Below are 25,298 nucleotides of genomic sequence, written 5' to 3'. Positions count from 1 at the left end.
TAAATTACAATTAAATTTAATAATAATTACTATGCACTATTTTTCAGAAATTATTGGCTTAGAAATTTTAGTGAATTGGGTGAAAAACTGAAAATAAACGGGGAAATGAAAAAATTAAAGATCTAATTTTAAAAAAATTAAAGATCTAAATTTTATAAATACCGAGTGATAAAGTTTTTTCTAAATCTACAGATTTTTCGTCCTCTAATTCTTCCAATAATTTACTTTGCTCATTTGATTCATTTAATGGTTGACTATCAGAAATTTTTTCAAATAAAACTGATCTATTTTCATCTGAATCTATGCTTTTAAGTATCGGCGTATTAATTTTATCGAGAGGAAATGAACTATTATCAGATACTACGTTGATTTCACTTTGTAGGTCAGGTACATCAAACAATTCTTTTTTTTTTGTAGCACCTGTTGTCAAATTGATTTCTTTCTCTGTTTGATTGCTTATTGCAGAAGTTAAAATTAAGGAGTTTTCATGTGGTATTTCTTCTTTCGGTAGAATATTTAAAATCTCCACTCTGGAAGGTTCTCCAGATGATGAAATATGTTCTTCATGTGATTTTATTTCTCTGGCAATTGATATAGTACTTTGGAAAGGTTGGGTTGTTTCAGACGAAGCCTGGGAATTTATTTTATTGTCTAAACTTTCAGGTAAATCAATTGGCTTTTTATTATTTAAAAAATCTGTTACCATTTGATTTTCTTTCGATGATTGTTTATTTAAGATTGGACCCTGTGTTAACGATACATCAATAATGATATTTTTTACTCCAGGTTGTGACAAGGACGGCGGATCTTCGATGATATTATTTTTATGTTCGAAATTAAGCGGTATTGTTTCTTTATCTATTATATTATCACATTTAAGATTTTTAGACCCTTCGCCAATATTCTCTTGTTCTGTTTCCTCGTTTTCTATATATTTTTCCAGCATATTTTTCTCATTTATTGATTGATAGTCTTCTAATTCGTTTTGTACTAAATTTTTTTGTAAAATTTCATTGTTCGTAGTTTCGAGATTTATTGGATTATTTAACTTTGATGCTTGTACTATATCTAACTGTGCCGCTTCCAGATTTATTTCATTTGAGAAGTCAAATGGTGGTGGTATTATAAAATCTGTTTTCGAACCATCCCCAGTTTCTGAAGCAAGTTGTTGTTTCTCGCGCATTTCTTCAATATTAAAAAGATCCTTAATTTGTTGAGTTATTGTTGTAGCAAGGAGTTCATTTTGATTCAGTTGCGTAGTATTTTCAAGTTGAGGTGGCACTTTTGTTTCTTTTATTACAGTGGAATCATTTATGGCAGAACTATCAGGTTTTGGTTCTTCAATAGGTTTTACCTCTTTTACTTCTACTAAATTTTGAACTTCAACTGACGTATTATCAGAACAGCCGAGCGCCTGTGAACTTTCGATTAATCTTGTTTCTGAAGTATCTTTTACTGAATTTGCTACCGGTTCTGAATGCTGTGGCTTATTTTCACTAACTGGTTGGGTTATTGTTGTATCAGAGTTATTTTGATTCAGTTGCGCAGTGCTTTCAAGTTGATGTGGCACTTCTGTTGCTTTAATTACAGTGGAATCGTTTATGGCAGAACTATCAGTTTTTGCTTCTTCAATAGGTTTTACCTCTTTTACTTCTACTAAATTTTGAACTTCAACTGACGTGTTATCAGAACTACCGACCGCCTGTGAACTTTCGAATGATATTGTTTCTGAAGTATCTTTTCCTGAATTTGTTAACGGTTCTGAATGTTGTGGCTTATTTTCACTAACTGATTGGGTTATTGTTGTATCAGAGAGTTCACTTTCATTCAGTTCTACTGTATTTTCAAGTTGAGGTGGCACTTCTTTTGCTTTTATTTCAGTGGATTCATTTACAATAGAACTATCAGTTTTTGCTTCTTCACTAGGCTTTACCGCTTTTACTTCTACTAAATTTTGAACTTCAACTGACGTATTATCACAACAGCCGACCGCTTGTGAACTTTCGATTGATATTGTTTCTGAAGTATCTTTTACTGAATTTGCTACCGGTTCTGAATGCTGTGGCTTATTCTCACTAACTGGTTGGGTTATTGTTGTATCAGAGAGTTTATTTTGATTAAGTTGCGCAATATTTGCAGAATGAGATGACACTGCTATTTCTTTTATTTCAGTGGATTCATTTATCATAGAACTATCAGTTTTTGCTTCTTCGATAGGCTTTACCTCTTTTACTTGTACTAAATTTTGAACTTCAACTGACGTATTATCAGAACAGCCGACCGCTTGTGAACTTTCGATTAATCTCGTTTCTGGAGTATCTTTTACTGAATTTGCTACCGGTTCTGAATGCTGTGGCTTATTTTCACTAACTGATTGGGTTGTTGTTGTATCAGAGAGTTCACTTTCATTCAGTTCTACTGTATTTTCAAGTTGAGGTGGCACTTCTTTTGCTTTTATTTCAGTGGATTCATTTACAATAGAACTATCAGTTTTTGCTTCTTCACTAGGCTTTACCGCTTTTACTTCTACTAAATTTTGAACTTCAACTGACGTATTATCAGAACAGCCGACTGCTTGTGAACTTTCATTTGATATTGTTTCTGAAGTATCTTTTACTGAATTTGCTACTGGTTCTGAATGCTGTGGCTTATTTTCACTAACTGGTTCAGTTATTTTTATATAAGAGAGTTCATTTTGATTCAGTTGTACTGTATTTTCAAGTTGAGGTGGCACTTCTTTTGCTTTTATTTCAGTGGATTCATTTACCATAGAACTATCAGTTTTTGCTTCTTCAATATGCTTTACCTCTTTTACTTCTACTAAATTTTGAACTTCAACTGACGTATTATCACAACAGCCGACCACTTGTGAACTTTCGATTGATATTGTTTCTGAAGTATCTTTTACTGAATTTGCTACCGGTTCTGAATGCTGTGGCTTATTTTCACTAACTGGTTGGGTTATTGTTGTATCAGAGTTATTTTGATTCAGTTGCGCAGTGTTTTCAAGTTGATGTGGCACTTCTGTTGCTTTAATTACAGTGGAATCGTTTATGGCAGAGCTATCAGTTTTTGCTTCTTCAATAGGTTTTACTTCTTTTCCTTCTACTAAATTTTGAACTTCAACTGACGTATTATCAGAACAGCCAACTGCTTGTGAACTTTCGATTGATATCGTTTCTGAAGTATCTTTTACTGAATTTGTTACCGCCTCTGAATGTTGTGGCTTATTTTCACTAACTGGTTGAATTATTGTTGTATCAGAGTTATTTTGATTCAGTTGCGCAGTGCTTTCAAGTTGATGTGGCACTTCTGTTGCTTTTATTACAGTGGAATCATTTATGGCAGAACTATCAGTTTTTGCTTCTTCAATAGGTTTTATCTCTTTTACTTGTACTAAATTTTGAACTTCAACTGACGTATTATCAGAACAGCCGACCGCTTGTGAACTTTCGATTGATATTGTTTCTGAAGTATCTTTAACAGAATTTGGTACTGGTTCTGAATGCTGTGGCTTATTTTCACTAACTGGTTCAGTTATTTTTATATAAGAGAGTTCATTTTGATTCAGTTGTACTGTATTTTCAAGTTGAGGTGGCACTTCTTTTGCTTTAATTTCAGTGGATTCATTTACCATAGAACTATCAGTTTTTGCTTCTTCAATATGCTTTACCTCTTTTACTTCTACTAAATTTTGAACTTCAACTGACGTATTATCACAACAGCCGACCACTTGTGAACTTTCGATTGATATTGTTTCTGAAGTATCTTTTACTGAATTTGCTACCGGTTCTGAATGGTGTGGCTTATTTTCACTAACTGGTTGGGTTATTGTTGTATCAGAGTTATTTTGATTCAGTTGCGCAGTGTTTTCAAGTTGATGTGGCACTTCTGTTGCTTTAATTACAGTGGAATCGTTTATGGCAGAGCTATCAGTTTTTGCTTCTTCAATAGGTTTTACTTCTTTTCCTTCTACTAAATTTTGAACTTCAACTGACGTATTATCAGAACAGCCAACTGCTTGTGAACTTTCGATTGATATCGTTTCTGAAGTATCTTTTACTGAATTTGTTACCGCCTCTGAATGTTGTGGCTTATTTTCACTAACTGGTTGAATTATTGTTGTATCAGAGTTATTTTGATTCAGTTGCGCAGTGCTTTCAAGTTGATGTGGCACTTCTGTTGCTTTTATTACAGTGGAATCATTTATGGCAGAACTATCAGTTTTTGCTTCTTCAATAGGTTTTATCTCTTTTACTTGTACTAAATTTTGAACTTCAACTGACGTATTATCAGAACAGCCGACCGCTTGTGAACTTTCGATTGATATTGTTTCTGAAGTATCTTTAACAGAATTTGGTACCGGTTCTGAATGCTGTGGCTTATTTTCACTAACTGGTTGGGTTATTGTTGTATCAGAGTTATTTTGATTCAGTTGCGCAGTGCTTTCATGTTGATGTGGCACTTCTGTTGCTTTTATTACAGTGGAATCATTTATGGCAGAACTATCAGTTTTTGCTTCTTCGATAGGCTTTACCTCTTTTACTTGTACTAAATTTTGAACTTCAACTGACGTATTATCAGAACAGCCGACCGCTTGTGAACTTTCGATTAATCTCGTTTCTGGAGTATCTTTTACTGAATTTGCTACCGGTTCTGAATGCTGTGGCTTATTTTCACTAACTGATTGGGTTGTTGTTGTATCAGAGAGTTCACTTTCATTCAGTTCTACTGTATTTTCAAGTTGAGGTGGCACTTCTTTTGCTTTTATTTCAGTGGATTCATTTACAATAGAACTATCAGTTTTTGCTTCTTCACTAGGCTTTACCGCTTTTACTTCTACTAAATTTTGAACTTCAACTGACGTATTATCAGAACAGCCGACTGCTTGTGAACTTTCATTTGATATTGTTTCTGAAGTATCTTTTACTGAATTTGCTACTGGTTCTGAATGCTGTGGCTTATTTTCACTAACTGGTTCAGTTATTTTTATATCAGAGAGTTCATTTTGATTCAGTTGTACTGTATTTTCAAGTTGAGGTGGCACTTCTTTTGCTTTTATTTCAGTGGATTCATTTACCATAGAACTATCAGTTTTTGCTTCTTCAATATGCTTTACCTCTTTTACTTCTACTAAATTTTGAACTTCAACTGACGTATTATCACAACAGCCGACCACTTGTGAACTTTCGATTGATATTGTTTCTGAAGTATCTTTTACTGAATTTGCTACCGGTTCTGAATGGTGTGGCTTATTTTCACTAACTGATTGGGTTATTGTTGTATCAGAGTTATTTTGATTCAGTTGCGCAGTGTTTTCAAGTTGATGTGGCACTTCTGTTGCTTTAATTACAGTGGAATCGTTTATGGCAGAGCTATCAGTTTTTGCTTCTTCAATAGGTTTTACTTCTTTTCCTTCTACTAAATTTTGAACTTCAACTGACGTATTATCAGAACAGCCAACTGCTTGTGAACTTTCGATTGATATAGTTTCTGAAGTATCTTTTACTGAATTTGTTACCGCCTCTGAATGTTGTGGCTTATTTTCACTAACTGGTTGAATTATTGTTGTATCAGAGTTATTTTGATTCAGTTGCGCAGTGCTTTCAAGTTGATGTGGCACTTCTGTTGCTTTTATTACAGTGGAATCATTTATGGCAGAACTATCAGTTTTTGCTTCTTCAATAGGTTTTACCTCTTTTACTTGTACTAAATTTTGAACTTCAACTGACGTATTATCAGAACAGCCGACCGCCTGTGAACTTTCGATTGATATTGTTTCTGAAGTATCTTTAACAGAATTTGGTACCGGTTCTGAATGCTGTGGCTTATTTTCACTAACTGGTCGGGTTATTATTGTATCAGAGTTATTTTGATTCAGTTGCGCAGTGCTTTCAAGTTGATGTAGCACTTCTGTTGCTTTAATTACAGTGGAATCATTTATGGCAGAACTATCAGTTTTTGCTTCTTCAATAGGTTTTACCTCTTTTACTTCTACTAAATTTTGAACTTCAACTGACGTATTATCAGAACAACCAACTGCTTGTGAACTTTCGATTGATATCGTTTCTGAAGTATCTTTAACTGAATTTGTTACCGCCTCTGAATGTTGTGGCTTATTTTCACTAACTGGTTGAATTATTGTTGTATCAGAGTTATTTTGATTCAGTTGATCTATATTTTGAAGTTGAGATGGCACTTCTGTTTCTTTTATTTCAGTGGATTCATTTACCAAAGAACTATCATTTTTTGCTTCTTCGATAGGTTTTACCTCTTTTACCTCTACTAAATTCTGAACTTCAACTGACGTATCATCAGAACCGCCGACCGCTTGTGAACTTTCGATTGATATAGTTTCTGAAGTATCTTTTACTGAATTTGCTACCGGTTCTGAATGCTGTGGCTTATTTTCACTAACTGGCTGGGTTATTGTTGTATCAGAGTTATTTTGATTCAGTTGTGCAGTGCTTTCAAGTTGATGTGGCACTTCTGTTGCTTTAATTACAGTGGAATCATTTATGGCAGAACTATAAGTTTTTGCTTCTTCAATAGGTTTTACCTCTTTTACTTCTACTAAATTTTGAACTTCAACTGAGTTATTATCAGAACAGCCGACCGCTTGTGAACTTTCGATTGATATATTTTCTGAAGTATCTTTAACTGAATTTGTCACCGCCTCTGAATGTTGTGGTTTATTTTCACTAACTGGTTGAATTATTGTTGTATCAGAGTTATTTTGATTCAGTTGATCTATATTTTCAAGTTGAGGTGGCACTTCTGTTGCCTTTATTTCAGTGGATTCATTTACCATAGAACTATCAGTTTTTGCTTCTTCAATATGCTTCACCGCTTTTACTTCTACTAAATTTTGAACTTCATCTGACGTATTATCAGAACAGCCGACCGCTTGTGAGCTTTCGATTGATATCCTTTCTAAAGTATCTTTTACTGAATTTGTTACCGGTTCTGAATGTTGTGAATTATTTTCACTAACTGGCTGCGTTATTGTTGTATCAGAGTTATTTTGATTCAGTTGCGAAGTGCTTTCAAGTTGAGGTGGCACTTCTGTTTCTTTTATTTTAGTGGATTCATTTACAACAGAATTATCAGTTTTTGCTTCTTCAATAGGTTTTACCTCTTTTACTTCTACTAAATTTTGAACTTCAACTGACGTATTATCGGAACAGCCGACCGCTTGTAAGCTTTCGATTGATATCGTTTCTAAAGTATCTTTTACTGAATTTGTTAGCGGTTCTGAATGTTTTGGCTTATTTTCACTGACTGGTTGAGTGATTGTTGTATCAGAGAGTTCATTCTTATTCAGTTGCGTAGTATTTTCAAGTTGAGATGGCACTTCTGTTTCTTTTATTTCAGTTGATTCATTTACGACAGAACTATCAGTTTTTGCTTCTTCAATAGGTTTTACCTCTTTTACTTCTACTAAATTTTGAACTTCAACAGACGTATTATCAGAACAGCCGACTGCTTGTGAGCTTTCGATTGATATCGTTTCTGAAGTATCTTTTACTGTTTTTGCTACCGGTTCTGAATGCTGTGGCTTATTTTCTCTAACTGGCTGCGTTATTGTTGTATCAGAGAGTTCATTCTTATTCAGTTGCGTAGTATTTTGAAGTTGAGATGGCACTTCTGTTTCTTTTATTTCAGTGGATTCATTTACGACAGAAGTTTCAGTTTTTGCTTCTTCAATAGGTTTTACCTCTTTTACTTCTACTAAATTTTGAACTTCAACTGACGTATTATCAGAACAGCCGACCGCTTGTGAACTTTCGATTGATATTGTTTCTGAAGTATCTTTTACTGAATTTGCTACCGGTTCTGAATGCTGTGGCTTATTTTCAAAAGCTGGTTGAGTTATTTTTATATCAGAGAGTTCATTTTGATTCAGTTGCGCTGTATTTTCAAGTTGAAGTGGCACTTCTGTTGCTGTTACTTCAGTAGATTCATATATCATAGACCGATCAGTTTTTGCTTGTTGGATAGGCTTTACCTCTTTTACTTCAACTAAATTTTGAACTTCAACTGACGTATTATCAGAACAGCCGACCGCTTGTGAGCTTTCGATTGATATCCTTTCTAAAGTATCTTTTACTGAATTTTTTACCGGTTCTGAATGTTGTGACTTATTTTCACTGACTGGTTGAGTGATTGTTGTATCAGAGAGTTCATTCTGATTCAGTTGCGTAGTATTTTCAAGTTGAAGTGCAACTTCTGTTTCTTTTATTTCGGTGGATTCATTTACCATAGAACTATCAGTTTTTGTTTCTTCTTTAGTTTTTTCGTCTTTAACTTGTACTAAGCTTTGAACTTCAACTTCCTTATTTATAGAGCTGACATCCAATTGTGAACTTTCGAGTGATATCGTTTCTGAGGTGTCTCTTATGGAATTTGATTCCGTTTCTGAGTGTTCTAACGCTATTTCACTGATTGATTGAGTGATTTTTGTATTAGGGAATTCATTTTCATTTAGTAGTGCAGTATGTTTAGGTTGAGCTTGCACTTGTCTTACTTTTATTTCTTCGGTTTCGTCGAAAGCAGAGCTATCCGCTTTTGCTTCTCCGAAAGGCTTATTTTTTGTTTGCTTTTGTGAATTTTCAATTACAACTGTTTGTGAATTTTCATTTGATGGCTTTTCAGAAGCTTCTTCGAATTGTGGTTTCAGTTCCGATTGTAATTGATATTTTAAAGTTGTCTCTTTATTTTGTGATGATATTTTTAAACTTTCGTTAACAATTTCATTTTGACTTGATATAAATAGTTTATTGGTGGAACTTCCATCCTCTGAAGTGTTTTGAAATTCAAAAGGTGGTGGTAAAATTATTTCAAAAGTTTGACAGTTAATAATATCATCGTCTAATTCATACACTGTGTTTAACTCGGGTAATTCTTTTATTGCCGTGTCTTTTAGTGTTTTGATAGGCTCCGTTTCTGTACTTATATCAAGTTTTCGACTTTCATTTCCTATTAAAAGTGCCTCCCCTTGGCTCTGTTCTTGTAATTTTGTGTCACGCATTAGTTGAATGGTTGCATCACCCACCACCATTTGATTCAGTTCTTTAGTATTTGCAGGTCCGGATTTGAATTCATTTTCTTTTGTTGAAGGCGACTCAGTTTCGACAGTAGTATCAAATTTTTGTTCTTTGACGGGGTTTGTTTCGTTTAGTGGTTTCAACAAAGGAGTTTCAACTTTCAAAGTTTCATTCAGTTGTACATCTTCGATTAAACATGTTTCTAAAGTGGTTTTCATTACATCTAACTCCTCTTGAGGATGTTGTTTCAACTTTGTTTCATTGTTTTCCTCACCATCTTTTGTCCTAGAAATTACAATTTCCATTTTTGGAAATTCCATATTATTTTCAAGTTTAGCAGACACTTCTGCTTCCATTATTACAACTGATTTAGTTATAACAGGACTAGTTTTTACTTCTTTTATAAGCTTTGTTTCTTTTACTTCTTCTGAATTTTGAATTTCAGCTAACATGTTATTTGAAGCTGCATTCGGTATTGAATTTTCAAATGATGGCTTTTCTAAAGTTTTTTTAATTAAATTCGATTCCACCTCTGATTGTGGTTGTAATTTTGTTTCATTTTCCGAAGTTGCATCCACTTGCGAATTTTCAATTGATAGTTTTTCGGAAGTTTCTTTTATTAAATTTGCTTCCACTTGTGCTTCCCGCTGTGGTTTTATTTCTTCACTTTCCTCATTTTTAGTAGAACAACGAATTTCAATTTCATCTAGTTCAGTTGCAATTTGAATTTGGACTGACACTTCTGTTTCTTTTGAGTCAGTAGATTCATTCAAGACGGAACTAGCAGATTTTACTTCTTCGATAGGTTTAGCATTATTTTCTTGTCCTGAATCTTTAATTTCAACTGCGTTTTTTTCTGAAACTTTTTTGTCTTGTGAACTTTTGCTTAAACACTTTTCTGAAACTTCTTCTGTTAATTTAGATTTCACTTTTGGTTGTTGTTGTGTTTCACTATCCAAAGCTACATCCACAGGTGATCTTTCAGTTGATATAATTTCCAAAACGTTTCTTGGTGAACTTAATTCTTCTTCTGAGTGTGGTTTTGGCTTTATTTCACTAGCTGATTGAGGTACTGATGTATTAGGAAGTTTAATTTGATCCAGTTGTATAGTATTTTCAGGTTGCAGTCTTTTTATTTCAAAAATTTCATTGGAAGTGACGGAACCATCAGTTTTCACGTTTTCGATAGGCTTCGTGTCGTTTTCTTTTCCTGAATTTTGTATTACATTTGATTTATTTTTAACAGTTACATCCACTTCTGATCTTTCATTTGATGGCGTTTCCGATGTTTCTATTATTTCTGCTTTAACTTCTGATCTCTTTTGTGGTTGTTTTTCGCTTTCCAAAATGGTATCCGCATGTGAGCTTTCGATTAGTGGCTTTTTCAAAATTTCTGCTTTTAAATTTGATTCCACTTGTGCTTGCTGTTGTGGTTTTATTTCAGTAGTTGCCTTATTTTGTGTTAAATTATGAAGCTCGATTTGACCGAATTCTGTTGTGTTTTTAGATTGAACTGTCACTTCTGGTTCTTTTATTGCAGTTGATTCACTTGCGAGAGAATTAGTATTTGTTTCTCCTATAAGCTCTATGTGTTGTACTTGTTCTGAATTTTGAATTTCAACTGACTTTTTATCAGAAATTTCGCCCGCTAGTGAAGTTTCGATCGTTTCTGAAGTATCTTTAACTGAATTTTCTACCATTTCTGAATGTTGTGAGTTATTTTTACTAGCTGGTTGAGTTATTGTTGTATCAGAGAGTTCATTTTGATTCAGTTGCGTAGTATTTTCAAGTTGACAGTCACTTACCACAGAACTACCAGTTTTTGCTTCTTCGATAGGCTTTACTTCTTTTACTTCTACTAAATTCTGAACTTCAACTGACGTATCATCAGAATCGCCGATCGCGTGTGAGCTTTCGATTGATATCGTTTCTGAAGTATCTTTTACTGAAATAACTACCGGTTCTGAATTTCTTACCGGTTCTGAATGTTCTGGCTTATTTTCACTAACTGGTTTAGTGATTTTTCTATCAGAGAGTTCATTGTGATTCAGTTGCGCTGCATTTTCAGGTTGAGGTGGCACTTCTGTTTCTTTTATTTCAGTTGGCTCACTTACGACAGAGCTACCAGTTTCTGCTTCTTCGATAGGTTTTTCCACTTTTACTTGCGCCAAATTTTGAACTGCAACTAACATATTATCAGAACGTGTGTCCGCTTGTGAATTTTCTATTGATATCGTTTCTGAAGTATCTTTTACTGAATCTTCTACCATTTCTGAATGTTGTGGCTTATTTTCACTAACTGGTTGAGTGGTTTTTGTATCGGAGAGTTGATTCTGATTTATTGCAGTTGATTCATTTACAGAACTATCAGTTTTTGGTTCTTCGATAGGCTTTACCTCTTTTGCTTGCACTAAATTTTGAGCTTCATTTGACGTATTATCAGAACAGCCGACCGCTTGTGAACTTTCGATTGGTATCGTTTCTGAAGTATTTTTTACTGAATTTATTACCGGTTCTGAATGTTTTGGCTTATTTTCACTAACTGATTGAGCAGTTGTTGTATCAGAGAGTTCATTTTGATTAAGTTGCGTAGTATTTTCAGGTTGAGGTGGCAATTGTGTTTCTTTTATTTGAGTGGAATCATTTACGACAGAACTATCGGTTTTTGGTTCTTCGATAGGTTTTACCTCCATTACTTCTACTAAATTTTGAACTTCAACTGATGTATTATCAAAACAGCCGACCGCTTGTGATCTTTCGATTGATATCGTTTCTGAAGTATCTTTTACTAAATTTGCTACCGTTTCAGAATGTTGCGGCTTATTTTCACTAACTGGTTGAGTAGTTGTTGTATCAGAGAGTTCATTTTGATTAAGCTGTGTAGTATTTTCAAGTTGAGGTGGCAATTGTGTTTCTTTTATTTCAGTGGAATCATTTACGACAGAACTATCAGTTTTTGATTCTTCAATAGGCTTTACCTCTATTACTTCTACTAAATTTTGAACTTCAACTGATGTATTATCAGAACAGCCGACCGCTTGTGATCTTTCGATTGATATCGTTTCTGAAGTATCTTTTACTGAAATTGTTCCCGGTTCTGAATATTGTGGCTTATTTTCACTAACTGGTTGTGTTATTGTTGTAACAGGAAGGTCTTTTTGATTGAGTTGTGCAACACTTGCAGGTTGAGGTGGCTCCACTATTTCTTTTAGTTCAGTTGATTCACTTACGACAGAACTATCAGTTTTCGCTTCTTCGATAGGCTTTTCTACTTTTTCTTGCACTAAATTTTGAACTTCAACTGACGTATTATCAGAACAGCCGTCCGCTTGTGAATTTTCGATTGATGCCGTTTTTGAAGTATCTTTCACTGAATTTGCTACCGTTTCTGAATGTTGTGGCTTATTTTCACTAGCTGGTTGAGTAATTTTTGTATCAAAGTTATTTTGATTCAGTTGCGCAGTGCTTTCAAGTCGATGTGGCACTTCTGTTGCTTTAATTACAGTGGAATTATTTATGGCAGAACTATCAGTTTTTGCTTCTTCAATAGGTTTTACCTCTTTTACTTCTACTAAATTTTGAACTTCAACTGAGTTATTATCAGAACAGCCGACCGCTTGTGAACTTTCGATTGATATTGTTTCTGAAGTATTTTTTACTGAATTTATTACCGGTTCTGAATGTTGTGGCTTATTTTCACTAACTGATTGAGCAGTTGTTGTATCAGAGAGTTCATTTTGATTCATTTGCGTAGTATTTTCAAGTTGAGATGGCACTTCTATTTCTTTTGTTTGAGTGGATATATTTACGACAGAACTATCGGTTTTTGGTTCTTCAATAGGTTTTACCTCTATTACTTCTACTAAATTTTGAACTTCAACTGAGTTATTATCAGAACAGCCGACCGCTTGTGAACTTTCGATTGATATTGTTTCTGAAGTATTTTTTACTGAATTTATTACCGGTTCTGAATGTTTTGGCTTATTTTCACTAACTGATTGAGCAGTTGTTGTATCAGAGAGTTCATTTTGATTAAGTTGCGTAGTATTTTCAGGTTGAGGTGGCAATTGTGTTTCTTTTATTTGAGTGGAATCATTTACGACAGAACTATCGGTTTTTGGTTCTTCGATAGGTTTTACCTCTATTACTTCTACTAAATTTTGAACTTCAACTGAGTTATTATCAGAACAGCCGACCGCTTGTGAACTTTCGATTGATATATTTTCTGAAGTATCTTTAACTGAATTTGTCACCGCCTCTGAATGTTGTGGTTTATTTTCACTAACTGGTTGAATTATTGTTGTATCAGAGTTATTTTGATTCAGTTGATCTATATTTTCAAGTTGAGGTGGCACTTCTGTTGCCTTTATTTCAGTTGATTCATTTACCATAGAACTATCAGTTTTTGCTTCTTCAATATGCTTCACCGCTTTTACTTCTACTAAATTTTGAACTTCATCTGACGTATTATCAGAACAGCCGACCGCTTGTGAGCTTTCGATTGATATCGTTTCTAAAGTATCTTTTACTGAATTTGTTACCGGTTCTGAATGTTGTGGCTTATTTTCACTAACTGGCTGCGTTATTGTTGTATCAGAGTTATTTTGATTCAGTTGCGCAGTGCTTTCAAGTTGAGGTGGCACTTCTGTTTCTTTTATTTTAATGGATTCATTTACGACAGAATTATCAGTTTTTGCTTCTTCGATAGGCTTTTCTACTTTTTCTTGTACTAAATTTTGAACTTCAACTGACGTTTTTGAAGTATCTTTCACTGAATTTGCTACCGTTTCTGAATGTTGTGGCTTATTTTCACTAGCTGGTTGAGTAATTTTTGTATCAAAGTTATTTTGATTCAGTTGCGCAGTGCTTTCAAGTTGATGTGGCACTTCTGTTGCTTTAATTACAGTGGAATTATTTATGGCAGAACTATCAGTTTTTGCTTCTTCAATAGGTTTTAGCTCTTTTACTTCTACTAAATTTTGAACTTCAACTGAGTTATTATCAGAACAGCCGACCGCTTGTGAACTTTCGATTGATATTGTTTCTGAAGTATTTTTTACTGAATTTATTACCGGTTCTGAATGTTTTGGCTTATTTTCACTAACTGATTGAGCAGTTGTTTTATCAGAGAGTTCATTTTGATTAAGTTGCGTAGTATTTTCAGGTTGAGGTGGCAATTGTGTTTCTTTTATTTGAGTGGAATCATTTACGACAGAACTATCGGTTTTTGGTTCTTCGATAGGTTTTACCTCTATTACTTCTACTAAATTTTGAACTTCAACTGATGTATTATCAGAACAGCCGACCGCTTGTGATCTTTCGATTGATATCGTTTCTGAAGTATCTTTTACTGAAATTGTTCCCGGTTCTGAATATTGTGGCTTATTTTCACTAACTGGTTGTGTTATTGTTGTAACAGGAAGGTCATTTTGATTGAGTTGTGCAACACTTGCAGGTTGAGGTGGCTCCTCTATTTCTTTTATTTCAGTTGATTCAACTACGGTAGAACTATCAGTTTTTGCTTCTTCGATAGGCTTTTCTACTTTTTCTTGTACTAAATTTTGAACTTCAACTGACGTATTATCAGAACAGCCAACTGTTTGTGAAAATTCGATTGATATTGTTTCTGAAGTATTTTTTACTGAATTTGTTACAGGTTCTGAATGTTGTGGCTTATTTTCACTAGCTGGTTGAGTAATTTTTATGTCGGAGAGTTCATTTTGATTCAGTTGCGTAGTATTTTCAGGTTGAAGTGGCACATGCGTTTCTTTTATTGCAGTGCATTCATTAACGATAGAACTATCGGTTTTTGCGTCTTCGATAAGCTTTACCTGTTTTGTTTGCACTAAATTTTGAATTTCAACTGACATTTTATCAGAACATGCATTCGCTTGTGAACTTTGGATTGATGATATCGTGTCTGAAGTATCTTTTACTGAATTTGTTACCGGTTCAGAATGTTGTGGCTTTTTTTCAGTAACTGGTTGAGTAGTTGTTGTGTCACAGAGTTCATTCAGAGTCAGTTGCGTAGTATCTTCAAGTTGAGATGGCATTTCTGTTTCTTTTATTTCAGTGGATTCACTTACGACAGAACTATCGGTTTTTGCTTCTTCGATAGGCTTTTCCTCTTTTGCTTTCACTAAATTTTGAACTTCATTTGAGGTATTATCTGAAGAGTCGACCGCTTGTGATCCTTCGATTGATATCGTTTCTGAAGTATCTTTTACTGAATTTGTTACCGGTTCTGAATGTTGTGGCTTATTTTCACTAACTGGTTGAATTATTGTTGTAACAGGAGGCTCATTTTGATTGAGTTGCGCAATATTTGCAAGTTGAGGTGGCTCCTCTATTTCTTTTATTTCAGGTGATTCAACTACGGCAGAACTATCAGTTTTTGCTTCTTCGATAGGCTTTTCTACTTTTTCTTGTACTAAATTTTGAACTTCAACTGACGTATTATCAGAACAGCCAACTGTTTGTGAACATTCGATTGATATTGTTTCTGAAGTATTTTTTACTGAATTTGTTACAGGTTCTGAATGTTGTGGCTTATTTTCACTAGCTGGTTGAGTAATTTTTGTGTCGGAGAGTTCATTTTGATTCAGTTGCGTAGTATTTTCAGGTTGAAGTGGCACTTGCGTTTCTTTTATTGCAGTGCATTCATTAACGATAGAACTATCGGTTTTTGCGTCTTCAATAAGCTTTACCTGTTTTGTTTGCACTAAATTTTGAACTTCAACTGACATTTTATCAGAACATGCATTCGCTTGTGAACTTTGGATTGATGATATCGTGTCTGAAGTATCTTTTACTGAATTTGTTACCGGTTCAGAATGTTGTGGCTTTTTTTCAGTAACTGGTTGAGTAGTTGTTGTATCAGAGAGTTCATTCTGAGTCAGTTGCGTAGTATCTTCAAGTTGAGATAGCATTTCTGTTTCTTTTATTTTAATGGATTCACTTACGACAGAACTATCGGCTTTTGATTCTTCGATAGGCTTTTCCTCTTTTGCTTGCACTAAACTTTGAACTTCAATTGACGTATTATCAGAACAGCCGACCGCTCGTGAAATTTCAATTGGTATCTTTTCTGAAGTATCTTTTACAAAATTTGATTTCGTTTCTGAATGTTGTTCTGATTTTATTTCACTGATTGATTGAGTTATTGTTGTGTCAGGGAGTTGATTTTGTTTGAGCTGCGTAGTATTTTCCGGCTGGGTAGGCACTTTTGTTTTATTTATATCAGTGGATTCAGTTATAACAGATTTATCAGTTTTTGCTTCTTCTATAGGTTTTGCGTCTTTTAATTCTTCTGAATTTTGAATTTCAACTAAGACCCTATTTGAAATTTCATGCGTTTGTGAATTTTCGTATGAGGGCCTTTCCGAAGTCTTTTTTATTAAATTTGATTCCAATTCTGACTGTTTTTTTGGCTGTTTTTCACATTTCGAGATTGAACCCTCTTGTAAAATTTCTGTTGATATCTTGTCTAAAGTCTTTTGGAAGCTCTCACTTTCAGTTGTTAAGTTTGTCGGTATTGTGTCCACAGGCGATTTTTCTTTTGACGGCTTTTCTAGAGAGTCAGTTTGTAAGTTTTCTTCTTGCAACGATTGTTTTGGGCTTGTTTCACATTTTTCAGATTGCAATGTTGGTTTTGTTACTTGAGTCGTCTCCAGTTCGATACAAACTTCAGTTTTTAATTCTTGGATCGACTTTGTTTTTTTTGTCTGTTCCGAAATATTGTTTACATATTCCAGATTTTTTGAGGAAATATTTGCTGTTGAATCTTCAGAAAGTTCTACGTAATTACCTCCTACGTTAGTTGCAGGATTAAGCGGCAATTCTGCTATTTCGATTTGGAAAGTTTCATTTTTATTGTAATTATCATCACTGTGTTCTGTGCTAATATGACTCTCAAGCTTATTTTTGACCTCATTAATTTCTTTTAGCTCTTTGGCTGGTTGGGGCAAAACTATTCTGATTTCATCCATGGAAGGAGGAGGTGGACAGATGAAAATATTTAAATCGTCATCAAAAGGTAATGGCTGTACCGGAGTTTGGAGTTCACATTTTAGTGGTCCTATTTCTATATCACTTAGAAGTTGTGATATGTGTAGCAAAACATCTGATGGTAGCAAAATGGGGTTTGAATCGATTTCACTGAGGTTGTTTCCATCAATTTTGTCTTGTTGAGAATCATCTCGTTGTTCTGAGTTGCTATAGTTTCCATTTGGTTCATCATTACTGCATAACTGCTTTTCTTCCATAGTTTTTATAATATGATCAACAAAAGCACTTGCAATCAGTGAATCGCTTATGTTACCATTTTGAAATGAAGTTCTTTTATTATTTATAACTACTGGTTGCTCGTTAAATCGTACTTGTTTTGTTGGACTAATTTTGCCCGATTCGATGTCTTCCAGTCGATGTTTTAAAATTGGAGTTGATATTCCTGATTCAGGAGTTGCATATCCGGAGCTTGCTTGTTTCGTAGTAGGCGTGCACATACCAGATTCCGTTGCTTCAATACTCGGACTTGGACAGGGCATTCCATGATGAGTGGATGGGCTTTCGACATCGTAGTATTTTTCTTCGGGAACATCTGAAATAACTTCTTCCGAATCGGTAAGAATACTCACAACGTCAGTTTTATTTGTAATAGTTTTTAAAACATCTTCCTCAATATCAGGAGAGAAAACAGTCAAAACTGGTCCGAGTGCGATTGCAGCTAAAAATTCTATAGCAGAATGTCGTCTTCTTTGGTTTCCTCGGCTCTCCATCGTTAGATCATCTGTATTTGAATTACTATCTACGTTTTCATTTGATTCAGCTTCTTTAGGATCAGTATCGGTAGCTGAAACATGAAGTTTGGGTACTTAAAACATGAAAAGATATTTCATAGACCACTCACTACTTGGCTCTACTTGACTTTCAGGTACTTACTTATTCTTTTAAAGTTTTACTCTACATTTTAGCATATTACGACAAAAACATACTTTGGAAGAAAAAATCTAATTTGGGTTCTAAGCCAATAAGATTTATTTTGTTAAAAAATAATCACTTACCTTGTGGATTAATTTCTGATTTTATAAGGTTCATGCACTCAGCATTATCATTGTTTTCAGTTTTTTGCTCATTTATCTCATCATCATTTTTTCCAATATTAACTCCTATAACCGTATTAACAGCCTCTGTTTTCAATGTGATACCTGTACAATTAAGATCTAAGTTTGAATTTTCTGTAACATTTAGGCCATATTTATAGTCAACATAATCATTTTTTGTTTCGATATAAGGGACAACATTGTCAGTCACTGAACTAGTTTGTGATATAAAACTAGTTTGTTCCATTAGGTCGTCAAATAAACCGACAACATTCTGACCCCCGATTACTACTTTATTTTGCATTCTATAATTTTCAGGCCCAGAATCGTTATTATTCGCATTGGTTTCATCACTTTCTTCATTTTCAGAAAAATCACTGATTTCATCAGCGCTTTTATCTCCAATCATTGCTTTAATATCTTCTTTGGGGGCGGGAACCAACATACCAATAGGAGCAGTAGGATGTGTTAATAATTTACGCTTTTTAAATAGCCAGTTTTCTTCCCAAGTACTATCAGCTCCTGATGCTACAGAAGCATAATCTTAAAATATTTACATTTTAAAATATTTCAAAAGTTTTCACTTCAACCGATAATAATATTTTTGATCGAATTAGAAGTAGTTAAGAAAATGCTTAAGAATCAAATGGTGGAAAGAAAATTTTTTATAAATATTGCGATATTTACCTTCGAATGAATCATTATCCGATTGAATATTTCGAAAACTTGCTCTACTTTCACTTATTGCAGATTCTAAATCAAAATTTTCATTAAGGACATTGGCGTATAAATGTGAAGCTAAATTGTTATGATTAATCTGCAAAATATTTCCAATAAATTATACATGATATTTAAAATAATTAAATTCACTTACATCTTGTACAGGATCTGTTAAGCTACTATCGCTTCGGGGATCATGTGAACTAGATGAGGAAGATTCAGTACATAATTCAGTTGTGATGGGAATTTTATTTTGATTATTATCAATACATTTAATGGAGCTCTCGCTGACGGATCTCCTTTCTGTGGCACATGTATCTACAATCTAATGAAAAACCAATTGAAAATTATGTTATAAGCATTTTTGTACAGCAACGCTTTACAAAAATTATGTCAAAAGGAGGGAAGCATGTAAAGAAAGATTTTCTTGTCCTCAGTATAAGACTGCAAATTTTTGCAATTAAAACTTTGGGAAGATGGAAAAAACCAAAGAAAATTTCCGATTTTAAATGACTGAATCTATTTGCAATTAAAACCAGGTTTGCACATTTATTTTTTGTTTTTGTTCATACGAAAATTTTATGTATTTCATATACTATTGCAAAATGCTTGAAAAACAGTAAGCTTTAACTTTAGTTATATAAAGAAGAGAATTATTTTATTATAACATTTTTTGTATACTTTGAAGTCGGCGCCGTTTACCAGCATAACAAGATTTTGGAATTAAGAATGTCATATTTTCCGAAAGAGAAGTTTCTCCTTATACATTCACCGGGATGTTAGCTGCAACTTCTATCTGTTTCAAGATAAAGCCCGACTGTAGCCACATTTGTGCAAATGAAATTAAGGTATGTAAATATTTTTTTTTGTATTTCGTGAAGCATAACGTCTTTATTTTGCCCTTTTATTGCCATTTGCCCAAAAAAAATCCCTTGTTTCCCTTCCCTTAATTTTGTTTTATTTAAGGTTTTTTTTTTTGAGCTTCTCTATTCTTAATTATTTATGACACGTATTAGCTGTGTCATGTAACACTTGCGTAAGATTAACACTGTTTAAGAAGGCATAAAATATGTATTACGTAAACATTGTTTTTGCAATGATTTCGGTTTTTTTTTTCAAAAAAAGAAAAGTGTTACATAAAATAAAAAAAATCTGAATAATATAATATGAACACATGCATTGACATAATTTATTTGTGTACGTGTGTATGTTTCTATTATAATTCTTATAAATCTTCAAGTAAAATCTGAACTAAATTGTAAAAATTGGAAAAAAAAATTAAATCACTTATATTGTTATACACTATAATATGTAAGTGATTTAATTTTTTAATATTCTTTTGTTCATATACTTGAATAATTAAATTGTCGTGTAAATAAAAGAATAATATTATTATTTTTAACGTAAAAAAAATGGTATAACCAAACAGAAGGAAACGCGCCATAGAAGAAAATGTATAAAAAGAGAGAAAATAAATGGACGAAAAAAATGTAACAATAACCCTTTTTTCTAAATTATCGATTTTTGCAGTCTAATTATGTGCAGCAACAAGAGCTATTATCGTATTTTAAATACAATTATTCTTTAAATATAGAAATGTATTTTAGGAATTTATTTATAATTTTTAAAAATATGATCTGTTAAGAAAATAATATTTGAATAATTAATTTATTTCTGCATAAATGGATAAGCCATTTAGAAAAAAAAACTTTAATTTTTTTAATTCACAATAGACATTTAATTTTAAATTTAGTTCATAGTTTTTGTTGCGTTCTATTTAAAAGTATATATAAGACTTTGAACGTATATAACAGTTATATAGCACTTCTATTTCAGCCAATTAATCTAATCCGCCAATTTATTATTCTAATAGCCAATTTAAAGGAGTATTTGAGAACATTAGTTTTACATTCAATCCGGTAGATGTCTTTATAAATAAATATATTATATAGAAAATCACATACTGCATATGTAAGTCAAGTCCATGTTACAATTTAAATATATAGGTTTAAATAATTTTCATATTAATTTATGAACTACTTCCAACTAAACCCTAGATAAAATAATATAGAATGCTTTACAATTCAGAATAATTTATAATTTTAGTTAAAAGAGATATAAGGGGAGTCTTGATTTTGAATTTTTAATTTTTACGATATTGTCGTAATTTCTTACGACATTTCTTTTTTTTTTTGAAAAAAATTAATTGCATTCGTTTTGATTTATTTTATTATTTAATTGTTTTTAAAAATTTCTGTTTTTTGTTAAGACCAAATATCCACAAAAATAATCCAATAAAAATTGTGATTTACTTTATCCATATTGTAGAAAAAAATTTAAGAATTTTAATAATTTTTTATTTATTTTTAAACGTTTTTAATATTATAAATTTTTTTGTTATTTAAATTTATTATATTGTGTAATATTATTTACGACATTATTTTGAATAAATAATTTTACAATTTAAAAAGTCTTTGAAAAACTTATTTTCTGATTTTAAATTAACTATTTTTTTTTTTATTTTTTTCAAACTACTTTTTAGAAAATAAGAAATTTATTTTTTTTAATTCAATTATATTAGAAGTTTATAAAACATTTTTTTTATTATTTTTAGTTGCCTATAAATATGCAACGTTTTGCATTAACCGTTTTATATTGACTAAATAATAAACCAAATCATTGCAAAAGTTCGTTTGAAACTGAACTGATGTTTTGCAAATAATTTCTATAAAGAGTTATTTTCGTAAAAGACGTATTTGAAAATAGAAAATAATTTCTGTTTTTTTTAGCATATACACACGCATACACAAATAATTTATACACTCTCGGAAGCCCTACAAAATTTTTCTATTCTAATGTTGAAATTTACTGGACGACATAGTTTTCTCTTTGATTCTTTTGTCATGTAATTTAAATTTTTTTTTTGTTGAGTAGTTTTCGATTTTAGCGCACAATTATATGCAATATTAATTGAATTTTTTTCAAACTTGTGTAATAAATACATGCACCCGTACATACATATATACAATATTTTATTTTATTATTTTTTTTTTAAAAAAGGTCTTGTCCAAGGAATGGTATTAAAAATAAATGAATATTATTGTTGTCTTTATAACATATAGTATAGATTTACTGGTATATATGAGGCGTAATATGTAAGAAAGAAAATAAATATAATCAATGCATTATGTATGCAAAAATAAAATAAATTTGGCGCCACACGATATTTTAATTAGAAATTGTAAAATGTTTTTAAGATTTTATGACCTTTGCCAAAATATAACACACATTTGTATTATTTCAATTGTATTGTTAAGTTAAAAATCATATTGGGCATATTAACAATATTACATAATCAAACTATATTTTTAGGAGGTTTTAGGAGGAACTATTGGAGGATCAACATCACATCTTTTTTGATAAATTTTTACCAATCAAAATTTTCAGGTCTGAAAGGGACAATTAAAAAAAAATTTTTGACATAAAATTCAAAAATTTTTTGTTACACTTTAAACTTTTGGGGTCTCTTTAAAATATTTATTAATGCAAAACAAATAATTACACCTCATTAGTATATTTAACTAGTTTGACCTCACTTGATTTGCTCATAAGATCATAAAAATTTATGGAATATTAAACATACGAATTAAGTAAATTTAAAATCTTTAATGATCTTAAGTGATTCTATTCATTTCTATTAGATTTAATTTTTAATTTAAAAGAATTTTAAGTATAGTTTAAGCTTATTATAAGAAAAAATAGTATTTTGCTCCAGTTAAAAAATTATTTTCGTATATCAAAAAAAAAATAAACAAAAATATTATAATTCATATTTTACCTTATTTAAAACAGCAGTAGCCAATAGCTCTTGATATCTTTTTGGGTCAAAATATTGAGGATTATTTCCTTCTATCATGTCATAACCAAAATCATCATTACTTTTACTTATTTTATTATTATATTTTCTATTTGAATTTCTATTCTTATGCCGTCTCTCATAATGTGGTTGTAAAAGATTATCACTGCTTGTTAAATGTTGTGGTACTCCACTAAAATCAGTTAATTGTGGTATTCGAAGTGTTTCATCTATAATCCTTTCTATTAATCGCTTTAATTTAATATGCGATATATTAGTAGGATTAATATTATCCAAATTATTTGAAGAATTACTCTCCCATAATGGTAAATCTAAAATATAAAATTAATAAATATATATATATAAATATATTTACAGTTAAGTATGAAAATAAATTTTTATAGAATTTAAAATTTAAATTTGCTTTAATAATTGAAATTTTCGAAATATTGAAATAAAAATAGTTTTTTGTTTTATGCTTTTTAGCTTAATATTAATTATTTTATATGAGCATATGTCGTGGAAACTGAGGAAGGTGAGAGAGAATGATACTTTTGATAAGGCTTAATGTTGACTCAAAAGTGGTCTCAGTATTTATTAAAAATTGTTTCGATGAGAAATTAAATTCGAATCTTTTGCCTGAGCCATTCGAGACTTTGAAATTAATCTTCTTTATGTTACTTTCTTTTCCGGAACGTAGAAACTGCTTGTAAAAGGAGTGCTGATAGTATAATTGACGACACAGCAATGATTGAATGACAGACAACCAAGAAATAGTTTTGTTATTGTAATAAACATTTAATGATTAAAAATATTCTCAAACATGTAAGAAAACTAATTTACCTTTCTGGTTATTTAGTGCTTCAAATAATTATTAATTACAATAACAAAGAGAAGTATGTACTGCAAATTATGTATGAAGCTTGTAAATATTTATAATTTACTTAAATATAATCAGCATTTTCTTGATTTTTAAATAGGATGAAACTTATTAAATTTTTATATACTTTAGTTTTTTATAGGAGAATACAAGATTAAATCTCAATTGTTGCTCATAGTATTTCAATAACCTTGATTAATATTCAAGAACTTCTGGTATCTTCTGATGCCATAGGTTCTATCCACTTAATGTAATGTATATAACAAATATAAAACATATTTTAAACTGAATATTAAAATTTTTTTCAAACTTACCTAATTTAACTTCAATAATATAAACAATTAAAAATATTATCACAGCAAATAAACCATAAATGAATGTTAATGATTCCAATAAAGAATCCATAGTAGCGTTTATATACATAAATATTATTTACTTATATATATATTCATACACCATATATGTAATTGATAATTTCTAAGAATTTAATTAAAGTTTCTTCTATATTATAAAATTATTATATAATATTCCTGTTATACAATCTAATTTTGTTATTATGCGAAAATTGTATACACACGAAATTGCACATAACCTCAATTAATAATTATAATTTCTTATAAATTCATTATTCACTTGCGTGTATAGTCGTAAGTTAAATCGTGCTTCTTAATTTATTATTACTACAACTTTTATAATTTAAACATTTTGAACATTAGACTTGGTATTAAAGTTCATCTCATTTAAAATACTAAAATTCCTTTTTATTGTTATATAATATTATTTATTTTAGAATTTACAATTTCGAATATCGAAGATACTTAATACAAATTAATTTTATAATAATTTTAATATAATTTTTTTTTGTAGTTTTACTTTAATTAATATTTAAAAAATTTATATAAAATTTTTTCAATAAAAACTTAGAAGTTCCTTCTACTGTCGACAAGCAATTACAAGCAATATTTGAATTATTTTTTTTATTAAGAACTACTTAAACACCATATTCTGAGTAAGAAATTTGAAATAATGAAAAATTGAAAAAACTAAAAAAATATAAAACAAAAAAATAAATTTACTTTTATTTTCAAATCAACCGCTTTTAAAAATGATTAAAATACAAATAATTTTTAATAAAACAAAAGAAAAAAAGCGGTAATAAAAAAATTATTAAACAATTAAAAGAACTTTAACACAAGTGGTTAAAGTTCTACTGTAGAAAATAAAAATAAAACTTAAAAATAAAAGTACAAAAAAAAGAACATATGTTTGTAAGTAAATATTTGCATCATTTGTACATACATATGTGGAAATGTAACACTCACACTTGCTCGTAAGAGAGTAAAAATATTTCAACTTAAAAAAAAAAAAACAAAAGTTTGTCAAAGTTCAATTCAAAAGAAAAATCATTTAAAATTTCTTTCCTACTTTTTTTGTGTTTGAATTGTTAGAAAGAGAACTTGTTAAGAAATAATTGAAAAAGCTTATACTTAAATACGATAGAGCATACCTAATAGTGTCAAAAAAATAAGGAATTGAAAATTAAAATTTTGAAAACTAAAAGAGAGAGAGTTAAAATATTAAATCTTTTTTTTTGGGAAGTCTGACATTAGTAGATTGGTCGATTTGGTAGACATTATGGTAGATTGGTTTGTTTATAGATAGAAGAAGTCATTCTTGATCTTTCTGTTTCAATG

At 31.2% G+C, this 25,298-nt stretch overlaps 1 protein-coding gene across 1 annotated transcript in view; it reads right to left on the bottom strand.

Moving 5' to 3' along the window:
* Positions 1-25,298, bottom strand: part of LOC129607482 (extracellular matrix-binding protein ebh-like) — a 74,079-nt gene that overhangs the window by 6,648 nt on the left and 42,133 nt on the right. The window contains exons 5-9 of the mRNA XM_055518509.1: positions 22,707-23,056; positions 19,023-19,193; positions 18,836-18,965; positions 18,110-18,691; positions 163-17,898 (exon numbers count right to left, since the gene is read on the bottom strand). Of these exons, the coding sequence (XP_055374484.1) occupies positions 163-17,898; positions 18,110-18,691; positions 18,836-18,965; positions 19,023-19,193; positions 22,707-23,056 (18,969 nt within the window). The remainder of the gene's footprint in view (positions 1-162; positions 17,899-18,109; positions 18,692-18,835; positions 18,966-19,022; positions 19,194-22,706; positions 23,057-25,298) is intronic.

Source organism: Condylostylus longicornis, unplaced genomic scaffold (genome assembly GCF_029603195.1).
Source record: "Condylostylus longicornis isolate FDR11 unplaced genomic scaffold, ASM2960319v2 ptg000027l, whole genome shotgun sequence".
Lineage (NCBI taxonomy): Eukaryota > Metazoa > Arthropoda > Insecta > Diptera > Dolichopodidae > Condylostylus > Condylostylus longicornis.
This window is presented reverse-complemented; position numbering and strand designations above follow the sequence as displayed.